General features: G+C 40.2%; 2 protein-coding genes and 1 long non-coding RNA gene across 7 annotated transcripts in view; 1 reads left to right on the top strand and 2 right to left on the bottom strand.

The window, feature by feature from the left end:
- MON2 (MON2 homolog, regulator of endosome-to-Golgi trafficking) overlaps positions 1 to 9,814 on the bottom strand; it is an 89,414-nt gene extending 79,600 nt beyond the window's left edge. For all 4 annotated transcript variants that reach the window (XR_013928672.1, XR_013928673.1, XM_080390712.1 and 1 more), the window contains exon 1: positions 9,572 to 9,814. Coding sequence is in view for 2 of the 4 variants with exons in the window: in XM_080390712.1 (XP_080246838.1) it covers positions 9,572 to 9,682 (111 nt within the window). In the remaining 2 variants the exon portion in view is untranslated. The remainder of the gene's footprint in view (positions 1 to 9,571) is intronic.
- Positions 9,815 to 9,930: 116 nt separating this feature from the next.
- On the top strand, positions 9,931 to 25,511 carry LOC308065153. The gene is made up of 2 exons (XR_013928683.1): positions 9,931 to 18,057; positions 20,087 to 25,511. It is a non-coding gene; the product is annotated as an uncharacterized lncRNA (long non-coding RNA).
- The window catches only part of USP15 (ubiquitin specific peptidase 15), a 70,441-nt gene continuing 68,244 nt past the window's right edge, over positions 23,897 to 26,093 (bottom strand). For both annotated transcript variants that reach the window (XM_080390746.1, XM_080390747.1), the window contains one exon: positions 23,897 to 25,798. In XM_080390746.1, coding sequence (XP_080246872.1) covers positions 25,613 to 25,798 — 186 coding nt within the window. In that variant the 3' untranslated portion in view covers positions 23,897 to 25,612. The remainder of the gene's footprint in view (positions 25,799 to 26,093) is intronic.

Below are 26,093 nucleotides of genomic sequence, written 5' to 3'. Positions count from 1 at the left end.
GTGTTGCTCTGCTTCAGCCTCGTAGTTTGTTAGTCCCTATTTTCCCATACCAGTCCCTATCTTTCCTGGCCCTGCACCTGCTTTCCCAGCAGCTGTAGCTTGTTACAGCCACGGCCTGTTGGCACAACATAATTACTTGGTCTCAGGATTCAAGAATAGCTCAAGGCTACTTTTCTTGTTATCTCCAGCACAGCAACTTCAGTACAATTCTGATTACAGGCCTGTTGTAATACCAGGCCTGGATTGTGCAGATCTTCAGAGATTCTAAGGCCATGCTTCTGCAGCCATTCTTCTACAGCTGATAAATGAGCTGGTAGGCACCTCACGGAGTTCAACAAAGGCCAGTGCAAAGTCCAGCCCTGTGCACCAGTACAGGCTGGGGGCAGCCAGCAAAGCAGCCTTACAGAAAATAACCCAGGGTCCCGGTGGACAACAAAATGGAACCAAAAGCCAGCAGTGAGCCCTTGTAACAAAGGTGGTCAACTGCATGCTGGGCTGCATTAGCAAGAACACAGGCAGCAGGTTGAGGGAAGGGAGTCCTTCCTGCTCTTTGGCTCCTGTGGGACTGCTGCTGGAGTAAAACGTCTAGTTTTAGCCTCCCCAGCACAAGAAAGCCATTGACATGTTGGGGCAAGTCCAGTGGAAGTCTACTAAGACAGTTAGGAGATGGAGAACAACGGATAAGGAGATGCTGTAAGAGCTGCATTTGTTCAGTCTGAAGAAGACAAGACTAAAGGGAAGGCTTGTTAATGTCCGCAGTTTCCTAAAGGAAGGCTGTGGTGAAGGTGAAGCAGTTGGCAATCACTCTTCAGATGTGTGCTCCACACTGAATATATCACAAGTAGAGAAAGAAAGCAGGGAACACTGACAGCAATAATGCTCCTTTCAAATCACTTCATATACTGCAATTCCGCACAAGCTTCTTACTGTGATTTTTCTTCCACAGAATCTTAGTAAACACAGTAAAATAGTACTAATTTTCCTATAAATTAAGAATTGTATTTTGGTAAACCACCTTTCACTATCACAAAACCCTCAATACAAAACCAGCTACAGTTTTCTAATTTTTTTACATTTGGAATATGTGATTTATGTGAACTGTTGAATAGCCTGATTAACTTTTTTTTTCTTTTTAAATAAATAAATTAATATATTTGCTGGTTTTCTTTGTATAACCTTTATTTATCATATGAAGACAAGAAACTGCAAACAGGCCATCAGTCTCTATTCATATACAAAGTTGCTTCTTCACCTGTTCAGACTTTACCTGAGACAGAAGCAAAATTGTTCTGGTTTATTCTACATAATGTTCTACTTGAGCTCAGTGAAGGAAACAAATAGTGTACATTTCTGATTCCAGCAACAGGCACAACAACAGTTGAAGACACCAAGTTAATTCTGGCTAGACTTGACTCTGCTCAAGGATGGTGCTGTTCTCAATGGCCAGACATCCAATGCTCTGAGAAAAAATTAAACCATTAACCAATTCTATTATACACTTTCTCCACCAATTTAAGATTAATGATATAGCAGGGTTTGGGTTTTATTTTTTAAAACCACACTATCTTGTTCATTTCCAGCTTTAGTGCAACTATGTTAGTTGTCCTCATATTAAAACTGCTCTTTCACTTGACAGGAGCGACTGCTCCTCTGGTCCGTTAGTCCTCTGAAATTGTCAGTTTGCAGTATCAGCAGCCAATTCAGAATCCTGAAGGTTAATCATCAGTAATGCCAGGAGTGGTGCCAGTGTTACCTAAATTGCTTCAGAACTGTTGCCTCTGGAGGTACCTCACTTGATGTGAATGTGGAGGTATAGATAATGAAATACAAATATTTAATATCAAGAGTTTTCTTCTGACAATCAAAGCACTATACCTCAGCTGGAAAAACCATCACATATAAATCAACAGAACAAATTAGAATGAATAACATAAACCAACTAATTACTGAACAGCATCAATATAGACAGAAAGAAAAAAAGCTAACAAAGACTTGATACAGAAGAATTAGCAACAAATTCTTAATTTACACTCCTCTCTTCCACAGTCAGACAGAATCAGTATGTACCCTCTATTTTGTATTATATTATGTATGCTATATTCATACATTATATTTTTATATATATATATATATATAATCTATTGTACGGATATCCTGAGAGCGCACATGTCTACCATTAATGGATTTCTGAGTGATCTGTTAAGTACAACACAACTGATTATAAACCATGGAAATAGAGAACTTGAATTTTCATTACATACTTTTGTCACAACAATCATCATTCTACAATAAAATAAAACCCAACACCCTGTTCCAGAGCTTTAAGAGATTTACACTTGAAGATCAAACTAATTTTGCCTTCACCTTGTTGATCAGAACAGATGGGACCATGGAACTCCTAAGGCTTTGCCATAAATACTATATTCAGAGTCACCCAGTCTGAGACAGCAGCGCCAGGCGCATGGTAAAAAGAAACAACAGTTTGGGTACTAGTTAAGAATAGGAGTCGCCAAGAATTTCCAGCTTCTGCTACAGCTTTCCTGTATAATCTTCAGGAAGTCATAGGAGACAGGTAGTGATTAAATCAGAGCTTGAGATGCACACATTTACATATTTTGACTCCCTTTACAATGCAGATCTAGTCTCTACTGAATGCTCCTTAATTCTTAAAGCGCCTCCTCAAGCTAACTCAACTGACCCACTACCAGGGGCTCAATACCGAGGTCTAAGCTTAGGCCTCTGTATCCAAGACAACATGCAGGCAGCAGAAGACCCATGCTCTTCCGACCAGCTGCTGGAAGCCAAGGAAGCAATATTAATGCATCTCTAGTAGCAAAGATACAACGTGTAGGTTGCAGAGTGAATCAATCCCCTGGCCACAAGATCCTCGAATAGCTATTTGGCTCCATTGACCATATTTCCATAACAAACCGAGCCGGCACAATTGATGAAGGGAGCTCAGACACCTGAAGTTAAGCACCTTAATCCTGCACTGAAAAGTTTACAGACACACTAAGATATGGAAAGTTTTAGTCATTTTTTTTTTGTTCATTACATTGCAAGGTATTACATGGTGAAGAAATTGGGTCTACATATATGATGGGAATAATTTTTGAACACATAATATTTCTTACCAAAGACTAAAATGATGACATTAGACTTAGGATCTATAATAAATCTTGACGCTTAGAACATATTTGAATAATCATGGACCCCTAGAAACATAATAACACACTTTTAAAAACATGATTTTGAAAGTACACAGATGAATATTGAATAAAAAACACTGTAAAATTAATGGATTCCAAACATGAAGCCAGGAGACTGCAGTTAGTAAAGATCAGGAATTATAAAAGGAACTATAGGAAATACTAGGGCTCATTTGTTTCAAGCTACCAGCTCAGCTACAGGCTGGCAACTAAAGAATGCTATGGAATAATCTCCAGTCACATGCGCAAAACACATGCTTGAGTGCAAACTGCCTAATGATGACAATATGCATTTTACAGAGCATAGTTTCTCTATTTCAAAAGAACCTTTAAAATATTAGTTAAGTAAATACCCATCAAGGCAAACTCTACAGTATTTACATCCTTCTAAACTAATGCTGTAAAGACCTGAAAATTAACCAACTTGGTAAATTCAGTGTAGGTTAAGTTCCCTGTAGGCTATAATGTCAGAATTATTTAATCCATTTTATTCAATAAATAAAGTAGAAAACCCCAAAACTTGGTTACTACTACAAAAAATGGTCCATGTACAAAGGTTTATTCTTTGCCAGGTCCATTTGGCTCATCTTTTTACCACCAGAGTATGGTAGCATGGACACAAAGCTCTCGGAAACCATTCAATGCTAGTAATACATTAAGTGACTCAAATGCCCAAATCACAAGGCATTTTAGCGTGTTGTTCTCTTTCTCAGTCTTCTGATTTGTGTACTGCACTACATTCAACAGATTTTCTGAAATATTACTAACATTCCCACATATTTTTTTTAACTGCTCCTTCCAGTTGCATTATGAATCCTAATGTTCACTTCCACATTATAAACCCAAGTAATTGATCTGTATCTTTTTAACACGTTTAAATTTTGCAATACATCCTTACATTTAGTTTCACAGAGCTACCCAATGATGTCAGAGAGGTTCCCTAAAAGCACAAGCTTCCCCCAAAAAATTTTGGCATTAGCCCTAAGATGTATTCAGGATCAGGATATCATTCCAAAATGAGAATGATTTAACCCAGGGGATAAAACTGTCATGTATGTCACTTGGTGCAGACAGGAGTGGACGCCAAAGGAAGAAATGTATGAATAAAACCTGTGTTCACAGAACACAACAATCTCGGTGCAAATGCTCAGCTAGCCCACACCACTTCTACTGTAATTAAATAACGTAAAGTTTGCTTTATCCAGAAGTCAGTCAAATCTGGATTCTTTAACTTTTACCCAAAGAATTCTGTAAGGTTGCCTGCTTGCAAGTAGTTATTTCTAAAAGAAGGAAACTAAGACTGCAAAATTGGATTCTATTATTTTTCCTAGATACAACAACTTAATTTACAATACAGTTTCAAAAATGCATCTATATGCCAAAGGCATACACAACTCAAACAGTTAAACAAAAGCAATGCTGCTGTTTCAAAGAAAGACCTGGAAAAGAAACAGCACAGAGATGCTATCAAAAGCTATCCTTCAGGAGTCTCAAGAGAGCACTTCAACTGACCAAAGCACTCAAAGCCAAAACTGTGCTGCTTTTCCAGGTTGAGGGAAGTTGAACCCTGTTTCCTTTCCGGCCCTGCTATTTCGAATCACCACAGCAGCAAGCATCCTAGAACAGACAGACACCTGCAACCCACTACACCACTGCTACACAGATGTCCCACAACAAGTCTAAAGCAGGCCAAGCTCATCCTGCCATGCGAGGGTGAAGTCCTTGCCCCCCTCTCCCTCTCTACCAGCACAAGCGTGCCTGTAACTGTGCAGGGAGCTGGATTAGAGTTTGTTGGTTTTTTTTTTTTTTTCTTCAAGCCCGTTTTGCTTTTACTGCTATTTAAAAAGTCAGTAAAAAACCTGAGTCAATGTAGAGACTACAAGCCTACTAGAGAGCTGTGACTTTTGAACCAGAACTGTGTAAACAACGAGGACTTACATACCACTGGAATTCAGGCTGAGAACTTTTTGCATATACTTATTTTCCCTTTTAACTCCATAATTTCTGCTAATTATAAATGATTTCCCCTTGTATTTCTAAGGGTTTCTTATGCAGTGAAATTACCTAACTAAATCAGACACAACTTCCAGAACAATATTTTCATTCAGTAATAAGAAACAGCAGGTAACCAACCTATTTAGCACACTGAACTATTTTCAATTCTGTCGTAAAACTAAATTCTTACTCCAGTTTACTAGAGACCACCACAGCTTCCCACACACCCAGCACAGGATATTCAAGCTCCAGTCACTAGCAGGTTAAAACAGTTTATAAAGCTCTGCATGCAAGCCACGCAATTCAGTTCAGAGTTAGAAGCATTACAATGCTCTCTAGCACAGAGCAAATCTTAGGGCCTGCTATATTAAAACAACAGAATAATGGCCAAGCAGTGTTGTTTTCTATGAGAAATGCCCGATTACTTAAGATAACATGAGCACGACTGATGCCTATACCAAAGACTGCTACATCCTCTGTAATTTCAAGCTCCAAAAGCTACTGTTTAATTTACAATTGCCCTGAGAGCTTTTATCACATCTGAGGCTGGTGTCTATTTTTCTAACTGAGAAACAGGAATAAATTGTGAAAATATGAATACATTTTTCAGCAATATTATTTGCACATCTGCCAGTATACACAGTTTTGGCATATTATACACAGATAACCACCAAATCACTCCTTGGTCACAGTATATAGCTTTCATGCCTAGTACACTTCTGTAGTCAGTGATCTGAGGAAATACCAAATAGAAAAAACACCTAGCAACAGACAGACGTGGGTCTGAAGTAACCAGTATTCCCCACACCTTTCAGAAAAATAAGTCTAGCATGTTAGTTAATCCCCAATCATCAGCAACACAATTTCAAGCCCACAGATTCTTTCCGCAGCTCCCATTCTCAATGTATTAAGCCCCACCACCTAGGAAAACCATACCCTGGTACTATTTGTCACACAGAGCAAAGACAAGGTGTGGATTGCTTTAGGGCCATCCATACATTCCATTATTTCTTAGTTAAAAGCTCTAAGGGGAAGGCAGTTTGCCACATATTTGGGTCATAGGTTTAACATTGGGAGAAACTCAGTAATTTCAGTGTTTCTTAACAGATTATCAAAAAGTCAGCAAAAAAACTCAGAATCCACTAAGTGACTTACAACTACATGATTTCCGTATAAATCTGACCTGATAAGAAAACTTTACAGACTCAGAAGTAATAGAAAAATATGAGATTAAAGTGCTTAAAAGAGTGAAGAGTTCAAGTTCCATTCCCAATAAGGGCTTAAGACCTTACTTCCACCTCCTAGCTGAGGATAAGGTCTAAATCTCACAGCCTGTGGGATCCCACAGCCAGCTGTCCCCCTTTCTGCTGCACACACACCGCCACCCACCAAGAAGAAATATCCAATAAAGCTCTTCAGCTGTGTCATCCATCTGCCTGTTCAAAGAATCATTTAATATTGTTTTGGTCCGTCTGTACCTAAGAGATATGGCATTAGTTTGTAATAACATAAGCATTAGAAAGATCTTTGAAAAGTGAAAATCAAAATCCTATTTAATTAAAAAAAAAAAAAAGGCACCAAGCTCTATTTTTCGGATCATGCCGCTTTCTATCTCCTTACAGTATGGATTAAAAAAGAATTCGCTCAAATTAATCATTTGAGCAACAAGCAGAATTGAGAACTGCACTACTACTTTTATCAGCAGCAAGCCTATCAGCTAAATTAATTTTGCAAAATTTCAACAGTATTAATATAAAAAAATTAAAAAAAAACCGAATAGACAAATCATTTTAGAAAGGACTGATGAAAACAAGTACCTGTGAGCAAAATTTCAGATTATGTTAGAAATTGGAGAGATTACTAGAAGCAGTTTACCTTCATAAACTTTGGTAGGTAGGTACCTACCAAATCTAACAACTGCAATACAGCTCACAACAGTTAATTTTGGACTAGAAGTTTTTCAATAGCTTTATCACACCATGGTAAGTTTATTAAGTGACATGGAAGCATACACATCAGCTGCAAGATAAACTCATAAATTACAATGCATGTGGTAGTGATGAGGATAGTCTAGTTACATTCCAAGTGAAGAAAGTGAGATTGTAAGCAGTAGGAATTAGTTTTAAAAAGCCTGTTTAAATACGGTTTAAAAAGCTGGTGCTGTTCCAAATCAGCAAGAAGCACATGCCATTCCTCTGATCGCTCTAGCTAAATCTAATCATGATCAGACCAAACGCATGTGATTAAAATACCTGTTTAGCAATTGAGATTTGACAGAAAAGGACACCCATTTCCCTTAAACCAAGAACAAACCAAAACAACAAAAAAAAAGGCTTCCAGAAGCAAGAAGTAAGATCGTTTCCTGCAACTGTATCATACATCCTATTGTAGGACTGCTTTCACCTCAGACTTCTCTGTAAGTCCACAACTCACAGCAGAATCCTTAAGCACTTTCCAGTACTACTCCATAAACCTACCCAAACTCCAGACAATTGTGAAAAACTTTAAGTGTTTTTAATGAAGTAAACTGTGCAAATCATTGTCGAGGTGTAAAATGGAACAACTCATGTCAACTTACACAAGAATATGATAAACATACTGAACAAGTATCAAGAACTGCACATGCAGTAGTTAACCTTCACCATGTCAATATAATGAAGTACTACTAATAATACTAGCTTAAGAATTAAACTGCCCATCTTCTCTGCAGATCTTGAAGAAAGTAAACATTAATACAGAGGGGAAACTTGTTCAGAGACCAAACAACTTAGCCACACAGTAATACACAGGAGAAAGTGGAAGCAGCACGCCCACCTCCCTCCAAAACCCACAGATAGATTTCTGTTCAACTGACCACAACTTTTTATTTACATTTGACCACACACAATTTCTCAGTACTGATCACAACTTTCTCGTTTTTCTGTGACCACACACCATTTCCCAAAACACACCTGCATTTCTCTGCAACCTACAATCACATATAACATGTTCTGCTACAGTGTGTCACTTCGTGCCTTTCAAAACAAGCAGTCATTAATAGCTTCAATTAATCTGTTAAAGTGCGTGACGCTTCATACCACATTAAATATGCTCACAACTAACTGGAACTAAAGTCACATTACACACGTAATTCCTTTCTTCCAAACAGGTACCAGTCTTTACCGTATTTTCCCAAGTACCCTTCTGTTTCTGCAGCTTAATCTGAGTCAATACATTAGCATTTTTCCTCCCACTATCATGTAGACAAAACACTTTTTAAAATGGCAAGTGGCAAACTACCGATAGGAAAAAAGTTAAACTGACTGTGTAAACACACTAGAGAAACAGAGTCAAAATCTATACTTTAAATTGGACACAAAAATTGTGGTTGCCCTTCAATTAAGTAATTCTGCCCATCAAGATTACTGAAGTCCCAGGCTGCACACGGAGTAAGCTGAGGTTTGACAAATAAAATATACAACCCTAATGGCATGAGTTTATTAAGGAAATTTTTAAAAAGGGAGAAAAAAGTGACCTAAACTTCTCTGTCTCCCAAGCTTCCACGGTTGTAAACCATACCATTGGTAAGCCACATAACCCCCAAACCGGGGGTACGCTAGCGATCACCGGCGCCCCACCGTTAACACCGGCGGACACAGATGTGCAGCAGTAAGAGGTCACGTAGGCCGGCTCTGGAGCCGCACTCGTGAAAGCGTGTGCGTTCGTCACACGGCTCAGGCACGGACCCGACGGGAGGGCTGCGCGGCCCCAGGCGCTCCCACCGCGGCCGGCAGGGCGGCCGCCCGACCGGGGCACTGCACGGCCCCCCCACCCCCCGCAGGGGCACAGCACGGCCACCCCCCCGCAGGGGCACAGCATGGCTCCCCCCCGCGGGGCTGTCCCCCCCCGGTCCCCGGCCAGCCGCCAGCAAAGCGCTGCCCGCCAGGCGCCCGCCCGCCGGTGCGCCCAAGCCCTCGGCACCGGGCCCGCCTCGGGCGAGTTTCGTGGGGAGATGCCGAGGCGGCCGAGCCAAACTTTGTCTCTCCCAGGGAGGCCGCTGCGGGGGGTAAGCGGGGCTGCCCCCGCGTTGCCCGTCAGCAGACGACCCACCTCCCCAGCCCCGCTCCCGGAGGTGAGCTAGCCCGGCCCGCGTCCCCTGTCTCAACGGCGCGTTAAAAGCAACGCACAGACAAACGCGACACGCAAAAGCCCCGTCTCGGCACGGACAGCGCTCGGCAGCCGGCGGCCATGGAGGACGGACCCCACCGGGGGCGACACGGAGCCGGGGGCGCGGGGGCACGGGCACGCCGGCAGCCCCCGCTCCGGCGGGGCCCCGCGGCCAGGGAGATCCCCCCGGCGCGACACCCGCCGCCCGGCCCGGCGCTCACCTCCTTGACGGGGGGGAATTTTTTCCGGCACTCCAGGCTCAGGCCCCGCAGGTCTCCCTGCATGTTTTCCAGCAGCTTCTTCACGGCTTCAGGGCTGCTGGTCCCGGACATGGCGCCGCCGGGCCGGCCCCGAGCCGGACGCTGTTTCGAGCCGTCAGGGGCAGCGCCTCCCGCTCCGCGGCCCCGGCCGACACGTCTGCGCCCGACACCGGAACCCGTCAGCCGCGGCCCCGGCCCCTTCCCCTCCCCCGCGGCCCGCCGCGGCCCCCCCGCTCCCACAATGCCGGGCGCCGCCAGCACCGCGCGTCAGGCCGCGTCCGCACGCACGGCCCGGGGGCGGGGAGAGCGGCGGCGCCGGGCCCGAGCTGCGCCGGAGCGGGACGCGCTGCGCCCTGACGCGCTGCGGGACGGGAGCCGCGCCGGGCCGGTGCGAAGGGGCAGGAGGTGGCGCCGGGGCCCGGGCCGAGGGGTGCTGCCGGCGGGGAGGGGACAAACGGCGGCGTCGGTGAAGAGCGGCTGGGGTGGAGGGGGCGAGGGCCCCTGGCCCGGCCGCGGGGCTCCCGGGAGTGGTCGTTGGCAGCCACCGCCCCGCCGGGCGGCTGGGGGAGCCCCTCTCGCCGGGTTCTGCTCTGGGGGGAGAGGTCGGCGCTGAACGCGGTTTACAAAAGCAAGAAGCGAGGTAGAGCTGTGAATCGCGAAGCTGTTGTGGTTCCTTCTGCGGGGCGGGCGGCTTGTGCCCTCCGCCGCCCGTGTGCCGGCGCCGCTCTCCGCGGTGCGCTCCGGGCGGAGCCGGCGTCGGTGCTTCGCTGAGAAGCTTTAGATAAACACAGGCCGGGCAAAAGCCGGGGATGGGGGGGGCAGTCTGGTGCCGGGTACCTGCCTTGTCGCCGGCTGTGTGCCTCTGCAGCCCCAAAGCTTCCCACCCGGCTGTGCTTAACCCATTTCAAACGCAGGCACCCGCCCGCGAGCCCGAGCCCTTCAACCAGTGCTGCTGCCGCCGCAGCGCTCCTGTGCGACCCGCCGCAGCAAAGGGCTCCCCCCCGCCAGGCAGCCTGAGCGCTGCCTTCAGCATCGGGCGCTGGACGTTTCACGAAGGTTTGCGTCTCTGCAGGAATTATTTCTCCGTGTTCTGATTGCTGTAAACCCCGTACTGTGGTGGCTCCCCACCTGTAACGGAGCGTGGTTCCGTTGCCCTTCCACAAACCCAGGGAGCTGGAAAGCGGTTTTGAGCTTCTGCAGTCCTTTGCTTTTAAACTTGGGAATCTTGGGGGAAAAATCGTGAAGAATCAGAACACAGGAAATTTTTGCTGCCTTAGTATTAGTTTTATTTTAAATAAGGGCTTTACTTCAGACTTCCCTGAAAGTCTTCAGTCTTATTCAGAGAATGCTCTAGGATTTCTTTTTGTCTTTCTGTGTGCATGTCTTGTAATGAAAAAGGGAAAAGAGCATTTCATAACTTTGAGCATCCCTCCATGTATATTGGTATTCATTTACTGTGAGATACTTTGCAAATCATATGGTAAACAGGGTCACACTGGCACAGCGTTGTTACACTGTACCTGTAGACATAAATCTTTAGGTGTGCTTTATGAGGCAAAAAGTGCAGGATTGCTTTATAAGTAATTTATTATTTTAAGATCTTTAGTTTTACATAATTTTCAAATTATTGACTGTTGACTTGACAGAACTGGATAAACGGATGTGAGTTTTTAAAACTGCATGTAGTACTGGCACAACTGAAAAGTGGTCAAACTTTATATGCCCTTGGACAAGGAATTAGGATTTCACCCCTGTGTTTGCAAAATCAAACCCATGATTCTGTAACATTGTTACACTTTCAAAGTGCATTGGTCTGTGTATTCTCAAAAGCTTTGATTTTTACGGGCTTATTTGAAAAAAAACAAACCAAAAAAGCAAGACTGTTGTCTTCAGTAGAACTATTTACACGCTTAACCAATAAGCATTTTCCTCAGGATGTTCCCATTTAAGTGCTTGCATTATGGGCTTCAATCCTGATGGCAATTCGCAGACCAGTCCAAATACCTTCATAAGAAATACGGGTGACTTGGTAGGAGAGTGAGTCAATTATTGACTATGCATAGGTATTTCTTAGGTAAGCTTTAATGATTTACTTCCTTGTTGTTGTTTGGACTTTTCCACCTATTTACTGTACATGGTGAGCTGTGGGCATATTGGTACTCTCTGAATCTACTTGTCTGCTTAAACTAAAACAATTTAAATTTATTGTGAAATGAGGGTCAGTAGGCTGTTCTATAAAACTGCCTTTCTTACAAAAAGGGAGCAAGTATTTTGGGTAGAATTTGTCCAAATGTCACATCTTGAGTTAAAGCATCCTACTGTCATTATTATTCCTGTAATCAAAATGAGGAAGATGAAGAAAACTGTCATATGACCGTATTTCCCAGTTGACAATGGTAAGATAAGTCAGAATAATTGAGATTAATCACATTTAAAACAAGAAAATTGGTGTGTATTAGATGGTATCTGCATACTAATTTCCTGCAAATCTTACTGTTTTGTTTAACCAGACAAGACTACCATAAACATTGTTTGGATGGGGGGCTACTCTTACATCATGAATGCCTGATAAGTTAACTTAAATGAAAAACAGATGATGTTTTCTTTAATCAAAGCCATAGCAGTAAATTTTTCCACCCTTCCTCACAGAGTAATGCCAAATTCTGAAGTAAAAGTACTGAGGAAATAGATGATTACTGCATTTGCGTAAAATTGACATCTTGTTGCAGTATGATTTTTTTGTTGGGGATTGTGTGAAAAATGGTAAAAATAATTAAGAACAGTAGTGGTAAATATTTTTTAATATAAACTATTACACCTCTTAGAAATGTTTTATGTATTGTTTGTGTTGTAATTTATACTGTTTGTTTATACAAACAGTGATGGTTTCTTGAGAAAAAGCAGATTATGTCATGTTAATTTTTATCCTGTTAACTTGTACTTGCTGATTATCTGTCTTTTCTTATTTCAGGTGTGTAGTGACATAGAACTTGGAGCATGCTACAGGCTTTCTGTATTTGTAACAGCTTGATAGCCACCCTGCCACCTCTATTAAGTGTAACATATAAAAAAAAAAAACTAAAGCTGTTTCTGGCTGACATTCCACCCTTTTCACTAATAGCAGTTTGCTCAGTGCTCAGTGTTTAGATCAAGGAAGAAAAGGACTGTATGATACTCCTCTCAAGCAAAAAATATTAACATTCTTGATTTTTAATATAATTTTCTTATTACATTATAGAATATTAGATGTATTAATGTGCCGATATGCATGAAAAAAAAAAATTACTGCAGCATTCTAGTTGCCTATTACAATGCCCTGTGCTTAGCTTTCAGTCATTCACTGTTCTCTCCTCTCTGCAGATTAACAGCACCCTTTAACTATGTCAGACAAAACTGGACATTCAGTTGTAATAGTACCCAACTCACAGTACTGGAATGCAAAATTAATCTTAGGATACTGTAACAGTATATTCCAGGAAATTTAGTCTGCTTCTAAAATTGAGATTATTATGACTTTTTAGTGTCACATAATTTCTGTTTATACATTGTGACACTTTTTTAACCAAGCAGAGCACTCGTGAATTTGGTCAGACCTTCTGTAGTTCAGGATCTTAGTAAATTTGGTATAGAGTTACTTTTAATAAACAACTTGTCTATTAATTAAAAGGGGGGTTATAGGTTAAGTGCAGTCCCCTTCTTCTCTGAAGACCATTCTGTGTTTGATACTTAAATTGCATTGACTTACTTTAAAATTTGTTCTATTTTCATACTTTTTATCACTTACATTTATCATACATATATCTTTAACTACCAGCTTTGACACTCAGTCTGCTCAGCATTGCCAGCCAAATACAACGAGATGGCTCATGGGTCTGGAAATGAATCATACAAGTGGTTGCAGAATGGAAAACTCAGATAAGCTCAACACAAGAATTGGGAACTATACATGTGCCTGAATCTCAGGCACATCTCTTAAACACAAAATAATCTTTCTCACTGTTACAATGTATGCCTTTTGTAAACGCAGAAGATTTATTAGATAGTTTAACTGCTCTCGTTTAGCTTATTTAAACCAGCCAGGATCCTTTTAAGTGACACTGATTTGATTGTGAGTGTGACTTACTGTAGTTGCATTTCATTGCAATAGATACTATTGCATGTATTCCTAAGCCTGAGTAAAAGCACTTGCCTGTCTTTTGGTATGTTTTAAATGTCTCTGTTTCATTCAAGTCACTTTTGAGTCAGAAAGTGGAGCAGCACATGTGGGCATCTCTGAGGGCACATTTTTTCACTAGCAAGCTAAAAGTGCTAGTTAGCTGTTAAGCTAACTTTGTACTGTGTTGCAATTATTAAATTGTTGTTTGCTTTGTTATTAAATTGTATGTAATTTTGTGATGGGCAGTGGGTGATTGAAATAATTCCCTGTAGCTTTATGGCCCTAATTACCAGCAAAAATGCTCATGAGACCTGTTGTGATTCATTAAATTACCTGTTGGAACCAGTGTTAGTGTTCATTCCAAGTGATGCACATCAGTCCATTTGATTCAATTAAACATGGATAACATTTGGCTGTATTAATTTCAGGTGTTTAGTCCTAATTACAGTCCATCCTGATTGTATCCAGTTGCAGGCTTTGGATATAAGAACAGGTTTCTGTCACTGCATTATAGAGAAGCAAAACTTTCAGATTTCACTGTGGGGATGAATTGGTTTCATGCTGATGGGAAGAATCATGGCTTTTCTTCTGAGTTTCCTTTACTAACACTCCTGTATACTTTTGTAACTGATATGAATCTATACATAGGAACAGTACTAAACAAACTTTGGGATATGAAATATCAATTGTGTGGTCAAGTAAAGGTGTTCGCAGACATCTCTGGTTGGGTTTTGTACTGCAGAGTTAAGAATCGTGATGGAAAAAAAATGCCTCATAGCAGATTGAACATAGGCATTGATATCAAAAGGAAAGTTAAACTTTACATTAGAGAGAGATATGGATTAATAACAAATACTTGTAGTCTTTGATAAAAACCTGTCCATTGTATTGGTCTGTGTAAGCACAAAGAAGCCCTACACACATACTTTACTATGTGAATGCTTCAAAAGCTCTTTAAATTGTGGACACAAGAAATGGGGCAAGAGAGTGTTTCTGTTGTGACCACAAATGGGTTAAAAGCAGAAGTAATAATCTTCCCGCTAGTACCTGGCATTCTGTTTTGGTTTGGTTTTGATTTTTTACAGAATAGAAGCGAAGCCCTTGTTCCTTTAGGATGTGGCTGTATGAGGAAGTTAGACCTACCAGCAGACTGAAAAATACTTTTTTTCCTGCATGAACTCCTTGTAAATTTAGCCTGTGTTCCTTTCTGTGTAGGTGTGAGCATATATGTACATATTAGTAAACATTTTGTTTGTATATTTGCAGTTAATACACATTTTATTTTGTTTAGTCAACTAAGAAAAGCAGTCCCTGCTGCTGTCTGTCAGTGAATCATCCTCTTTGTCAGTAGCAGACTATCAGTAATTATGTCACAATATCTTTAAGGACACAGACAAAAACGTGAAGTAGCAATGCCCAAAGTGTCAGACCTATGACATGCATTAGATACCCCATGGAGATTGCCTGTGGAGTTACAGAACGAACACTTCAGGGCCTACACACCCTTGGATGCATGGCTCTTGTGTAACCAGCCAACAAAAGCGTTTTCCCAATTTTTCCTGCTTGAATGTTGTCCAAACAGATTCTCAAAGCAGGGAGGGTTGTTTTGCATTGCCCTTTTGAGTTCTGGTAATTGAATCAGATGAACCTGTTAATGTCTTTTCTGAGACTGAACTGCTGTCTGCTGCCTGAATTAATATGTTGCTGTCTTAGAGTTAACAGCGTAGCAACAGGCGAACGGGTACATGATATTCACAAAATCTCACCAGCAGCTCCCATACCCTTCATACTTACAACTGAGCGTGAGTCAGAACAGATTAAATAACTTTTCCAGCTCACACAGGAAGTATGTGGCTGGCCAGGGAAACAAACCTTGCTCTGTGCATTACACTGAATCTGTCTTTCAGTCCCTCGCATAATAAGTGGTATTTATTAGATAATGGTATTTATTATCTATTCAGGGAGCACCCGTGATTTTTTCCCTGCATGGCATGTAATGCAGTCCATTCGTGGTACCTTTTTTTCCTGCAATGCAGTCCACTCATGGTACCTTTTTTTCCTGCCAAGTGTAAAAAATACACACACACACACACAAAAAGAAACTGTGATGGAGATTTTACTTGACAGTTGTTTACACTGAAAAACCTCGTGCTGACCTTCAGAATCTTCAGTGATGCTGCACTTCTGATCAGACTTTACTGCGGTCTTCATGTCCATTATTAGTAATTTTCATTTAGAAATAAAGGCATAGATCTGTTGAAGCAAAATAATTGTGGTTCTAGGCAGTGTTATTTGATCCAGAGCTCTTGCAGCGGACAGTGGATTCAGCTGCACTCTCGGGAGTCTTCCTGCGTCACCTTGTTCGCACTGCAGGATGTGTAATGCAAAAATGCCTGTCAAGAATGTCAGACATAGGCATTGCACTGCAGTCTGTTTATTTTGCCACTTTCTCACCTATTTGCCAGAAACCTCCCTACATCTTTTTAGTAATTTCTTTTTTATCTCTTCTTCAGCTTGTATGAACGTTATGGATGTTGTTCCAGACACTTAGTAACCTACAGACAGTCTGCTAATCACAAAGCAACACCAGAGGGGAGAAGGGTGTCCCCCTGTGTAAAAATAATTATTTTTGGCTGCTGCACCAGGGAGGAGAAGGCAATGGATGCTTTCTCCAGGCTCTAGTGAGTCCTTTAGGATGATCATTTCAGATTGCAGACCTGGGGCTGCTGCGTGATACCATTACTACAGGAGAGTTTTGATCTGCTGAATGGATGTTAGGTCCTTTGTGTTAGGGGTGGCCTCTGTCTGCATAGCCAGCATTGCAGTCATATCTATAAAATGCAGAAAATAATTATAAAAATAGATACACTCGCTATACTCACGTAAGTAGCATGGAGGCCAGTGCACTACATAGGTATTCTTTTCTCGGTGCCATGACCACACTGCCGGCATGACCATCTTAATGTGTAGCTAACTCAGACCAGCCTAGAAAAGACTCAGTATGGACATGTACTTCTGAGAGCCTCCACAACTGTTCACAAAGATAACTGAAGTATGACCACTGTTAATTTACAGGTAGTTCTTTCTGTAAACCGTAAGGATTAGAGATTTCTTATAGAAGAGATCCTGATGGAGAACTTTCTGGCATAGAGGCCTCGATTTACCTTCTATGTTGCACTCATCTTTGTTGCTTTATGAAGATGATAGACCTCTTATTTCATTCAGAGGACTCTGCTGTCGACATAAATATTTGTATGGCTGTATGTGTGGCTGTGTTTGTAAGCAGCAGCCTGAAAGAAATACTCTGGTTGAGTAAAAACAGATAAACAGAATGAACATACTTCTTGAGGAATTTGGAAGACAGCCAAAGAAATCCAATCGTCAAGAGCCAAATGCTTTCCTTTGTAGCAGAACAGCTATGCAGATCACCTCCACGCATGAGGATGTATTCCCAGTAACACAGGGTTATACCATCATATGCATCTACGTCCTGGGTCATGTGCAAGCAGATACCTCCATATCCAAGGATGCATACATGTTGTAATTTCATAGTTAATACTGGTATTTTGACAGCATTTCTAGAAATTATATTCAGTATTTCACAAATGGGGAACCCCTTTCTGGAAGCTACTGTCAGGGCATCAGTGGATGAGCTTGTCTGTCTCCTCATGCTGGTGCATGGATGCACTTTCTTGGCTGACCACTGGCTGGATGTGTAGGAAATTCCAGGTCTGAACACTTGCTGTTCCAGCTGAGAGCCAAGCCCTTGAGCTACTGAATGGATCATTAAATGGGATGTGAAACTTGTTCAGCCAGTCTGAGACCTTATTTCCCTTTGGCAGCGTGGTCATCAGTAGATTCCTATGGGTGTTTATTTCTAGGGGCCTTACTTCCCTGTTCCAGTCATAATTAACACAATCATGCCATGACCTACGAAGATTTCATAGACTAATTATAAAATTAGAAGTTAACATGTACTAAGTATTGACAAATTCTTTATGAAATGGCTGTGCTCCTGACTAGCTCAGCCACACTTCAGTTTGGGGGATACACATGTCTGGTGGGCTTGCAAGTCTTATTTTATTGGAGAGATCATAGGAAGCCAGGACCAGCCTTACTGACAGCTACAAGAGGGTTTCAAAGAACTTGACACTTCATTTTTTTTCTCCTTCAGGATATTTGGAGCCTTCCTTTGTAAACTCGTTCCTCAAAATTATTAACACAGTTCCTGCTTTCAAGACATTATCCAATACTTGGACACATAAACTGCAGTCTTCTAGATAATGACTAGGTAAGGACTTGTCAAAAAATAATATGTCACTCCTATTACTGTCTTATTTCAAAATGTCCTCATAATGTACTACAATCACCTCTAGCTTGTTTCCTTTCTACTGCTTTTCTGCATCTTTCACTAAGAAGTTAAGCCCATTGCTAGGCCAAATTACTTTTTTTTTTTCTTTCCCTACAAGGCAACCCAAAGATTATAATTCTCAGTCACCTGTTAGTGATTTTTGGCAGTATTTGCTTTTTTTTTTAATCATAGTACCCTGATTTTTTTTAGAATGTATTTGAAATCCTTTACCACCTCCTTATGGGTATCCTACAGCTACTTTCTCATTACATTCATCTTTTCTATTAATGCAGTATAGCCTTTTCCATACTCCTGCCCTTGTCTTAGCTGTGACTCATCGTTTTCACATACATTCACAGTTCTGCATAATTTCTTCCTCTTTGTCATGAGTTTTTTGCTTTTGTTTCCTACTGGTGTACAGTCACATTGGATTACTTGATATGTTTGTTATGGAATGGAATATGGAAATTTAAATCTTAAAACTGGTTTGTTTCCTTTTATTTTTAACTGTACATTTGTTCACAAAAATTTTGGGATTTATATTGGTTAAATAAATTAAGTTGTTATATCTATGTGGGCTTTTTATTTCAAGGAAAGAATACCATGTCTGTCAAATTTAATAATGTTGTCAAATGCTACTAGGAAGATGGGGATGTTATATTCCATCACACTTGATATTAAAGGAGTGATTTATGTCATAAAAATAAGATTTCTAAATTAGAATTTCAGACTGAGCACAATGTTAACCAAACAGAAATCCAAAGATTAGAAAGAGAGGATAACCAAATGCTTCCCATAGCAAGTAGTTATACAACCTTTTATGATTTATCTCAATCTTTGCCACCTTGTCTGAAAAATATTGCAGACATATCTAAGGTTACATTTCATGAAGACAACTTTTAAGGCATTATTTCCTATACCAAAAATCAACACATACATCTCTTTTCCTCCAGCTGTGTAAAAATAAGTTAATTCAACAATTCAGGATATTTTATGAAGAAAGTTCTATTGTCTCTGTCCCATAAGTTGATTGTGATTATTGTGTATTATAGGCATCAGCAATCTGAATATTTTTAATATGTTTGATCAAAACATTTCCACTGACTTCATTGCCCAACTGTAGTTTGTTAATCTAAAATGTTCACAACATTTTTTTAGTTGAGAATTTGGAAACAAAAAAATTTTTAGTATATGAATGATTTTCTTTTACAGTAATCCCCAAAATGTCCACATGGTGCAGAGGCCAGAAACTCACAGGTGGCAGAGAATTTTTTCTCTGTAAAAAATGTGAAAATGTAAAAGTAAAAGATGTGAAAATCAAACTGCCATTGTCAGCAGTCCTAGTACACTTTTTCAAAATGTCTGAATCTAGGTCTCAGCTCTAGAAGTTGTATTTAGGATCCATGTCATACCTGGCAATTATTCAATTATTCAGGACATCAGTCTCACCGAATAAATAGGTTATTTAGACACTGCATTTATTTCAATGAGCAGCTATTACGTAATGCATAATTAGTCAACATGACTAAGGTGTTTTGATTTGGCAAATGCAACTATAGAGTAGCAATACTGTGTAACTTTTATTGACCCGTTCACTTGCAGCTGCATTATATTAGAGTTTATGGAAGCTGCTGTTTCCCCATTGGAATGGGGGGAGCAGAACTCAAATAGAATCCAAATACCATTTCCTCTTACTCAGCAAATTGCCCAAGGAAATGAGTCCTATATGAGCAATCTTAAACTTTGTGTATCATATGACTGAGAAACATACTAGTGAGTTGGAAGAAGGGGTATTCTTTATATTTGCTTTGAATAGGTATAGATAATACAGAGTTAATAATTACCATCCCTGCGCTTTGCAGACTTCTCAGCTGAGACACACATTTACACAACACCCCACAGCGCAGTATGTATTTCATAACATTAACAGATATCAAAAACAAGCATAGCTCATCTGAATTCTTTCCAGACACCTTTTGCTGTCTTTTGGAAAATGCCTTTGTGCCCCTAGAGCCAGCTGCAGACCTCGTTCCAGCCATACGATGCGTGGGTTTTGATTTTCGTTTTTGAGGAAGCATGCATTTTTCAACAGGGGCATGTCTGAACCTGTCGTTGTGCTTTAACAGAAACTGTCATGCAAATATTGTCAGGGATGCTCTTCCAGCATTGCAAAGAAGGAAAAGGGAGATGCGTATTTCAGTTTAGGTGGTAACCAGGGGGAAGAGTTACTTTGAAGAAATGACAATAAATCAAAGGGGTTGTTCAGATGGGATTTGGAGCAGGTCCATGAGTTTAATTTGTTAGTAGCAATGGTACAGGAAGGGAAGAAAAATCATATGTATTGCTACCCTGAAACCTATGTTAATGAATTCTTAAAGCACTGGTGAGCGAAGGCGGCCTTCCCTCAAACCCCACTGAGATCACAGCAAACTACCCACAGATTCAGGCCTCCGTTCAAAACTTTGAAGTGATTTTTAAGTGGTGCCATTAGGTCTGAAGAGAGAAAAGCATTTCTCTGAAAAAAGAAGGGTTTTTACAGATTCACAGATCTCAAAGCTGAGTCGGGTGGCTCAGACCAAGCCTCCACCCCAGCAGGGGAAGGGCCCTGGTGTGCCCAGGCCACCTCCCTCCCCAGCCCAGGGAGGGCACCCCCCCCAGCACCCACCGCTTACCTCCGGTGGTTCTTCCACTGGCATCTTTATTCTGCTTCTTAAAAAGTAACTGCACAAAAGACTCCCACACTTACCTCTATTTTCAGATTGTCTGGTTTCAATTTGAACCATTAGTTCTTTGAACGTTTCTCCCCACTGCAGTACCCCCTGCATACAGCCACTCCCACCCCCCCAGTATCACACAGAAATCCAGGCACTTCTGAGAAAACAATTCTTTGTATCAATTACTGCAAATTTATTTACTCAGGGGTTTGAATATTTTTTTTCTGTAACGTCTCCCAGGTTACAGTCTGACCTTTTAAAAGGTAGTAACTCAGATGGTGTGTTTTCCCAGGATCCTTACCACAGCCCTCAAAGATTAAGTCGACTTATTTCTGCTTACGTATCCAAGGCGGGGGGGGGGGGTGGGGGGGGGCAGTATCTTAGGCCACTGTTTCACATCGGGAGCTCATGCTGAATTGCCACCAGGGCTGAACAGGATTTAGGGGTACTTACTACTTTCTGCTTTCTGTAGAAATGATTTAATATTTTACACACTGAGTAAAAACATTAATTTAAGACCAAGTGCCACCAACTTCTCCAGTCATGCCCCTATTCCACAATGATTTCCTAATGGAAACTGTTTTGAGATTGTTGGTCTGTTTCTAAACTTTGTATTGGGTGATACCGCATAACACTCATGTTTTGATGAAAGTAATGTGATACTTGAAGCAATACTAAAGTACCAAGCAGTTAAATAATTCTAGTTTATCAAGTGTTTTTCAGTCACTGCCCACCCCCCCCCCCCCCCCCCGTAACTAAACTTACTTTTCATAAAACCATACTGACTGATGCGAATGCTTTATCATCTGAATCTGGTACCAGCTTTTGCATTATTTGGCTGTTAATGCTATACAGCATATAGTAACCCAGTTCATTAACTAGGGAATGTGATAAATTGGTCATAGATGCGTCACATTTCGACTCTTCTGAGGCTTCCATGCTCTTCCAAGGTTTAATTTTTTTTCGGTAAGACAAGTCTCCCTGCCTGCCCCTGGAACACACAGTGCCAGTAAAGCATGCAATGTTGAAACTAAGAAAGAGGAACTGTTTTCACTGTTTACCCCTCAAGGAAAAAGAACTAAAAAAAATCTGCAGAGAGCAGTTTGCCTGCAGACTAAGAATATGCTTATTCTATCAGATTGAGCTTTCATATTGTTTCACTACCTTTATAGTGATTATCTTTGTCAAAATGACTTGTACTTGGAAACAATGAGAAACCATACCCTGAAATTACAGTCTGACATCAAAGAAAGTGGCATAACTTTAAGAAAACTGGTGGGTTTGCCAATTAGTCTTTTTGCCTGCTGTCCTGACTTCCCTCCATAAAGATTTTAAAACACTTAAAAAATACACTGCGCTCCATAACACAGCGCTAACTTACTGGGAAAGCTAGAAGGGGTTGCGGCCTTCTCAGTAGCAACTAGTTGTAGATGCAGGAGACGTTTCTACATCGTCTGGCAGGGTAGTATCTGACAACTTTTCTGTCATCTCAAGTGTAGTTGCAAACTTCACTTCAGAATGCCAGGAAGGCTGGTAGGACTTTAATTAAAGCGGATGGTAGACAAGGTCAGTGAATTGATCTCCACTGAAACATCCAGAACACTGTCTGAAACAAAGTTAAACAAGAGGTCCTGGGCAGTATCCTTCCCACCCAGTCAGACTTCAAGTCATGGACCGCTGTTACAAAATCTGTGGAGTAACTGCAAGCTACAAGCTGTCCTCTGCCTCATACTCCATTTTGTTTCTGTGACTCTCACATTAACAAGGTTAACTGTATCTTATCAGCTTAAACCCCAAAATAATATTTATAGCCATCAGAAAGCTTGCTGTCATTGTAACTGAAAAAAAAAAAGGAATATTGTATATTTTTATCAGATTATTCATAAAGACGTTAGGACCCTCCTTCTTATCCATATAAGTGACTAGCTGAATGACAACAACTTTTGATAAGACACCATAAAAAATAATAAGCTTCCTATATTTTTAATTTTAAGCATGCCCACACTGGATGAATTACCATACCTTAAGTGTGAATACTTGATAATTTTATGAAATTCACAACTTGGCTGAATTCCTAGACACCTTTGAGACAGTCACACAGAAATGTTACTGATTTTTACATCCGATTAGGAAGCTGGTTACACAAACTTGGTATGTGTAATCTTGGAAGACAAATTAACAGTAACAACAAAAAAGTTAGAATCTATGTATTTTTTTCCTAACTAAATATTACTTTGATCAATACCCTTTTAAACTCTTATCTGGATGATCCAGCCATTAGTAGGTAAGTACATTCCTTCAAATGTAAGATCCTATGTATGTATATACATATCTGCATTTTCAAAAGCAGAATGAAATGCATTAGGAGACCAAGTTACTAGGTATCAAAGCTCCAATCACAAACTCCAAAGTGAGACTTTGGTAAGTCAAAGCAGATCCTTTGGTCCTTCATGATTTTCCCAAGCAAGTTCTAGGCTAACATGACGTGGGAAAACCAATGGGAGTTATGAATGCAGGGGGGCTCTTTGTGCTATTCAAAGAGATGATCGCTTCTCTAGGATTACTTCCTCTACTCCACAGATAAATCTCACCTCTCAAGTGCTCTGACTAAAACAAGCAAGTTAAACTCACAAGGTATTTAGCACATAGCTTTGTATTGGGTTACTGTATTCCACACCTAAATACCAGGTTTTAAAAACAAAAGCTTGTATCATTTACCCTCCACCTTATCGTTTTGTCTCACCTTAAATATATTATCTCACTTCACCAACCATCTCAGAGTTAGTATCCTTCTGTTTGATTAATTATTGTTACAGTATTACTTTTAAAAAACAAGTTATAATGTTTACGACAATAAACATTGTGGCCTTATAAATGTTTTTAGAGCCAGACAATGACATGGGAGAACCTCTTTTGTATCTACTTTCTTCTGGAAATACTATTAATCATCTTCTGTGTTGGTCAATAAATAGCCATTTTGTAACCAATAATGTGAGTCTTAGCCAAAGACTACTCATTACACAAGCACTGTGGGAAAAGAACTTGTAAGAAAATGGAAGACTAAGTAAGGCCTTGAATAGCTTTATTGAAATCTGTATAAATAAACATGCGCATTTCAAATGTAAACCCAAGTGAACTCAAGTGCAGACAAAATTTTAACCTCTGTCATGCAGGAGGTTAGTTTACATTTAAAAAAAAACCTCAAAGCAGCTTTAAAATACCAGGATGAAACACCAGTTTTAATATCAAGGTATAAAGCAAAGCCATGTCCAACATACCTCATTTATATCCTGGTCAAATGCAATTTTTTAAACTTTTTAATGCTAACATAAATAAATAATTTACCAAAATGTGCACTCACAGAGTGAACTTTTATTTACAATACACAATTTATAACCTATTGTATTTGATTAGTTCAAGTGAAGAACATCATACTTTTTGCTTTTTGCTTCTTTTTAAATTATTTGTTTGAACAGTGGGACACAAAGCAGTTCTCCAGGTAGTAGATATGTGAAGTGTGCCCCCACACTGAAGAGCCCCTCTCAAAGGCAGTATCGTATACAAATCAACAATACATTCTTCCAACTAGATCAAAGGGAAAGCAGCAAATTAAAAAATGTTTCAAACTGTCACACTTGTTTTGGCATCCTGGACCCCTGAACACAGTTAACTAAAATCCAATTAAAAGTTTATATGCCTTATATACTGTACAGGTTCTGACTTGAACATGCAAATGCCAATTCTCTTATAATGAGTTACCTTTTCAGATATGCTGTAAGGCTATGGTGAATTCCATCAGGAACACACAAAGAAAATTAACAGGCCTACCTTTAAAGTTATTTAGTTCATTAACAATTTAAAGGCAGGTTATATTGAAAAAATTCTCATCTAAGCCTGATATACAGTCATTACTATGGATACAGAATACTATTAACTCTGACCCTATTACAGAGTAGTTTGCAAGCTGTCAAACTACAAAAACTGGGGAAGAGAGAACTTACAGCACAATTTTAAATTTTGGACTGACACCAGATTAAAATTATGCATGTCTTATAAGCAAGATAACAGGATTTACGTCTGCAGAGTAGATTCCAACAAGCAACAAAGGATACTTACATTTAATTGAAAAACTTTTTGTTAATGCAGCATGAAATCCAGAACCTGTTCCACAGCAGCAGCAAGATGAACATAATATTCTGGATGCTCAACTAGATCACAAAAGGTTAAAACACCTTTTCAAGCTATTTCTTCTATTGTGACCGAATTTAAAAAAAAATAAAAATCAGGGAGAAACAAATATTTGCTGTTTCAAGAAGACTACTGCTTATATATTTATGACATTTTTACTTGTAGTCTGTGTGACAGCCTAAAGAATAAGTATATATTCATCCAGAAACTAGACTTGGCAGTAGTATTCTTGCAGTACTAAGAAAATAAATGCCAGAAGTCCACAGATTTAACATTTTAGTTATTAACTCACATCTAAAACAAAAGAAAACATAATCCATCAGAACAGCAGCAGAAAACTTAAAAGGGGTTTATTTGTGACCTCCTATATATAGCTTGTGAATACAAGACTGTAAATGCATTAGAGACAATTTCTGTTTAAGTTTTTATTGTTTCACTTCAAGTACTGCACATGTTAAAATGTAATAAAGATTTACATTCTGTTATCTGAAACTCCCCTTCTCAGATTTTTATTCTTAATTTGGTGGGCAATTTCACTCTTCCAATAGGTATCCCCAGTGAGAAAGTCTCTTCTATGGCTTCTAGTTCTTCCATTAGTTAGTGTGCATACAATTTTCATTTTCTATATCATTATCATTTTCATTGCTATCTTCATCACTTTCTAGTGGGATGCCTGTGGCAGCTGAAGCACCTTGTTTAGTTTCCCGGTCAAGAGGGAAAAAGCCAGTTCCACTGATTGTGTCCTGTCTCTGGTAGAAGAGCACATACGCTGCTTTGGACTGTAAAAGACAAGTATAATATGCTCCTGAGGCTCCAGACAAAAATGTACAATTCAAGTTATCAATTTTCTTTTTTTCTGCCAAGTCTACAAGGTAAAATTAAAAAGGAACCCAAAGCTTCCATGTAAGTTACTTTTGCATGTTGGAGAAAACTATTTTTATTTTGTACTGTCCTTTGAAAGAACGCAAACTACTACCTACAAATTTACTGCCAGGTTCATGATTTACTCCTTGTTTTTATTCCCTTAGGAATAAAACATCATCAACAGTCCCAATTTTAGAAACACAAAAGGTA

Source organism: Falco punctatus (assembly GCF_963210335.1).
Source record: "Falco punctatus genome assembly, chromosome: 6".
Taxonomy (NCBI): Eukaryota; Metazoa; Chordata; class Aves; order Falconiformes; family Falconidae; genus Falco; species Falco punctatus.
Note: the sequence above shows the minus strand (reverse complement) of the source record. Positions and strands in the feature narration are given on the sequence as shown.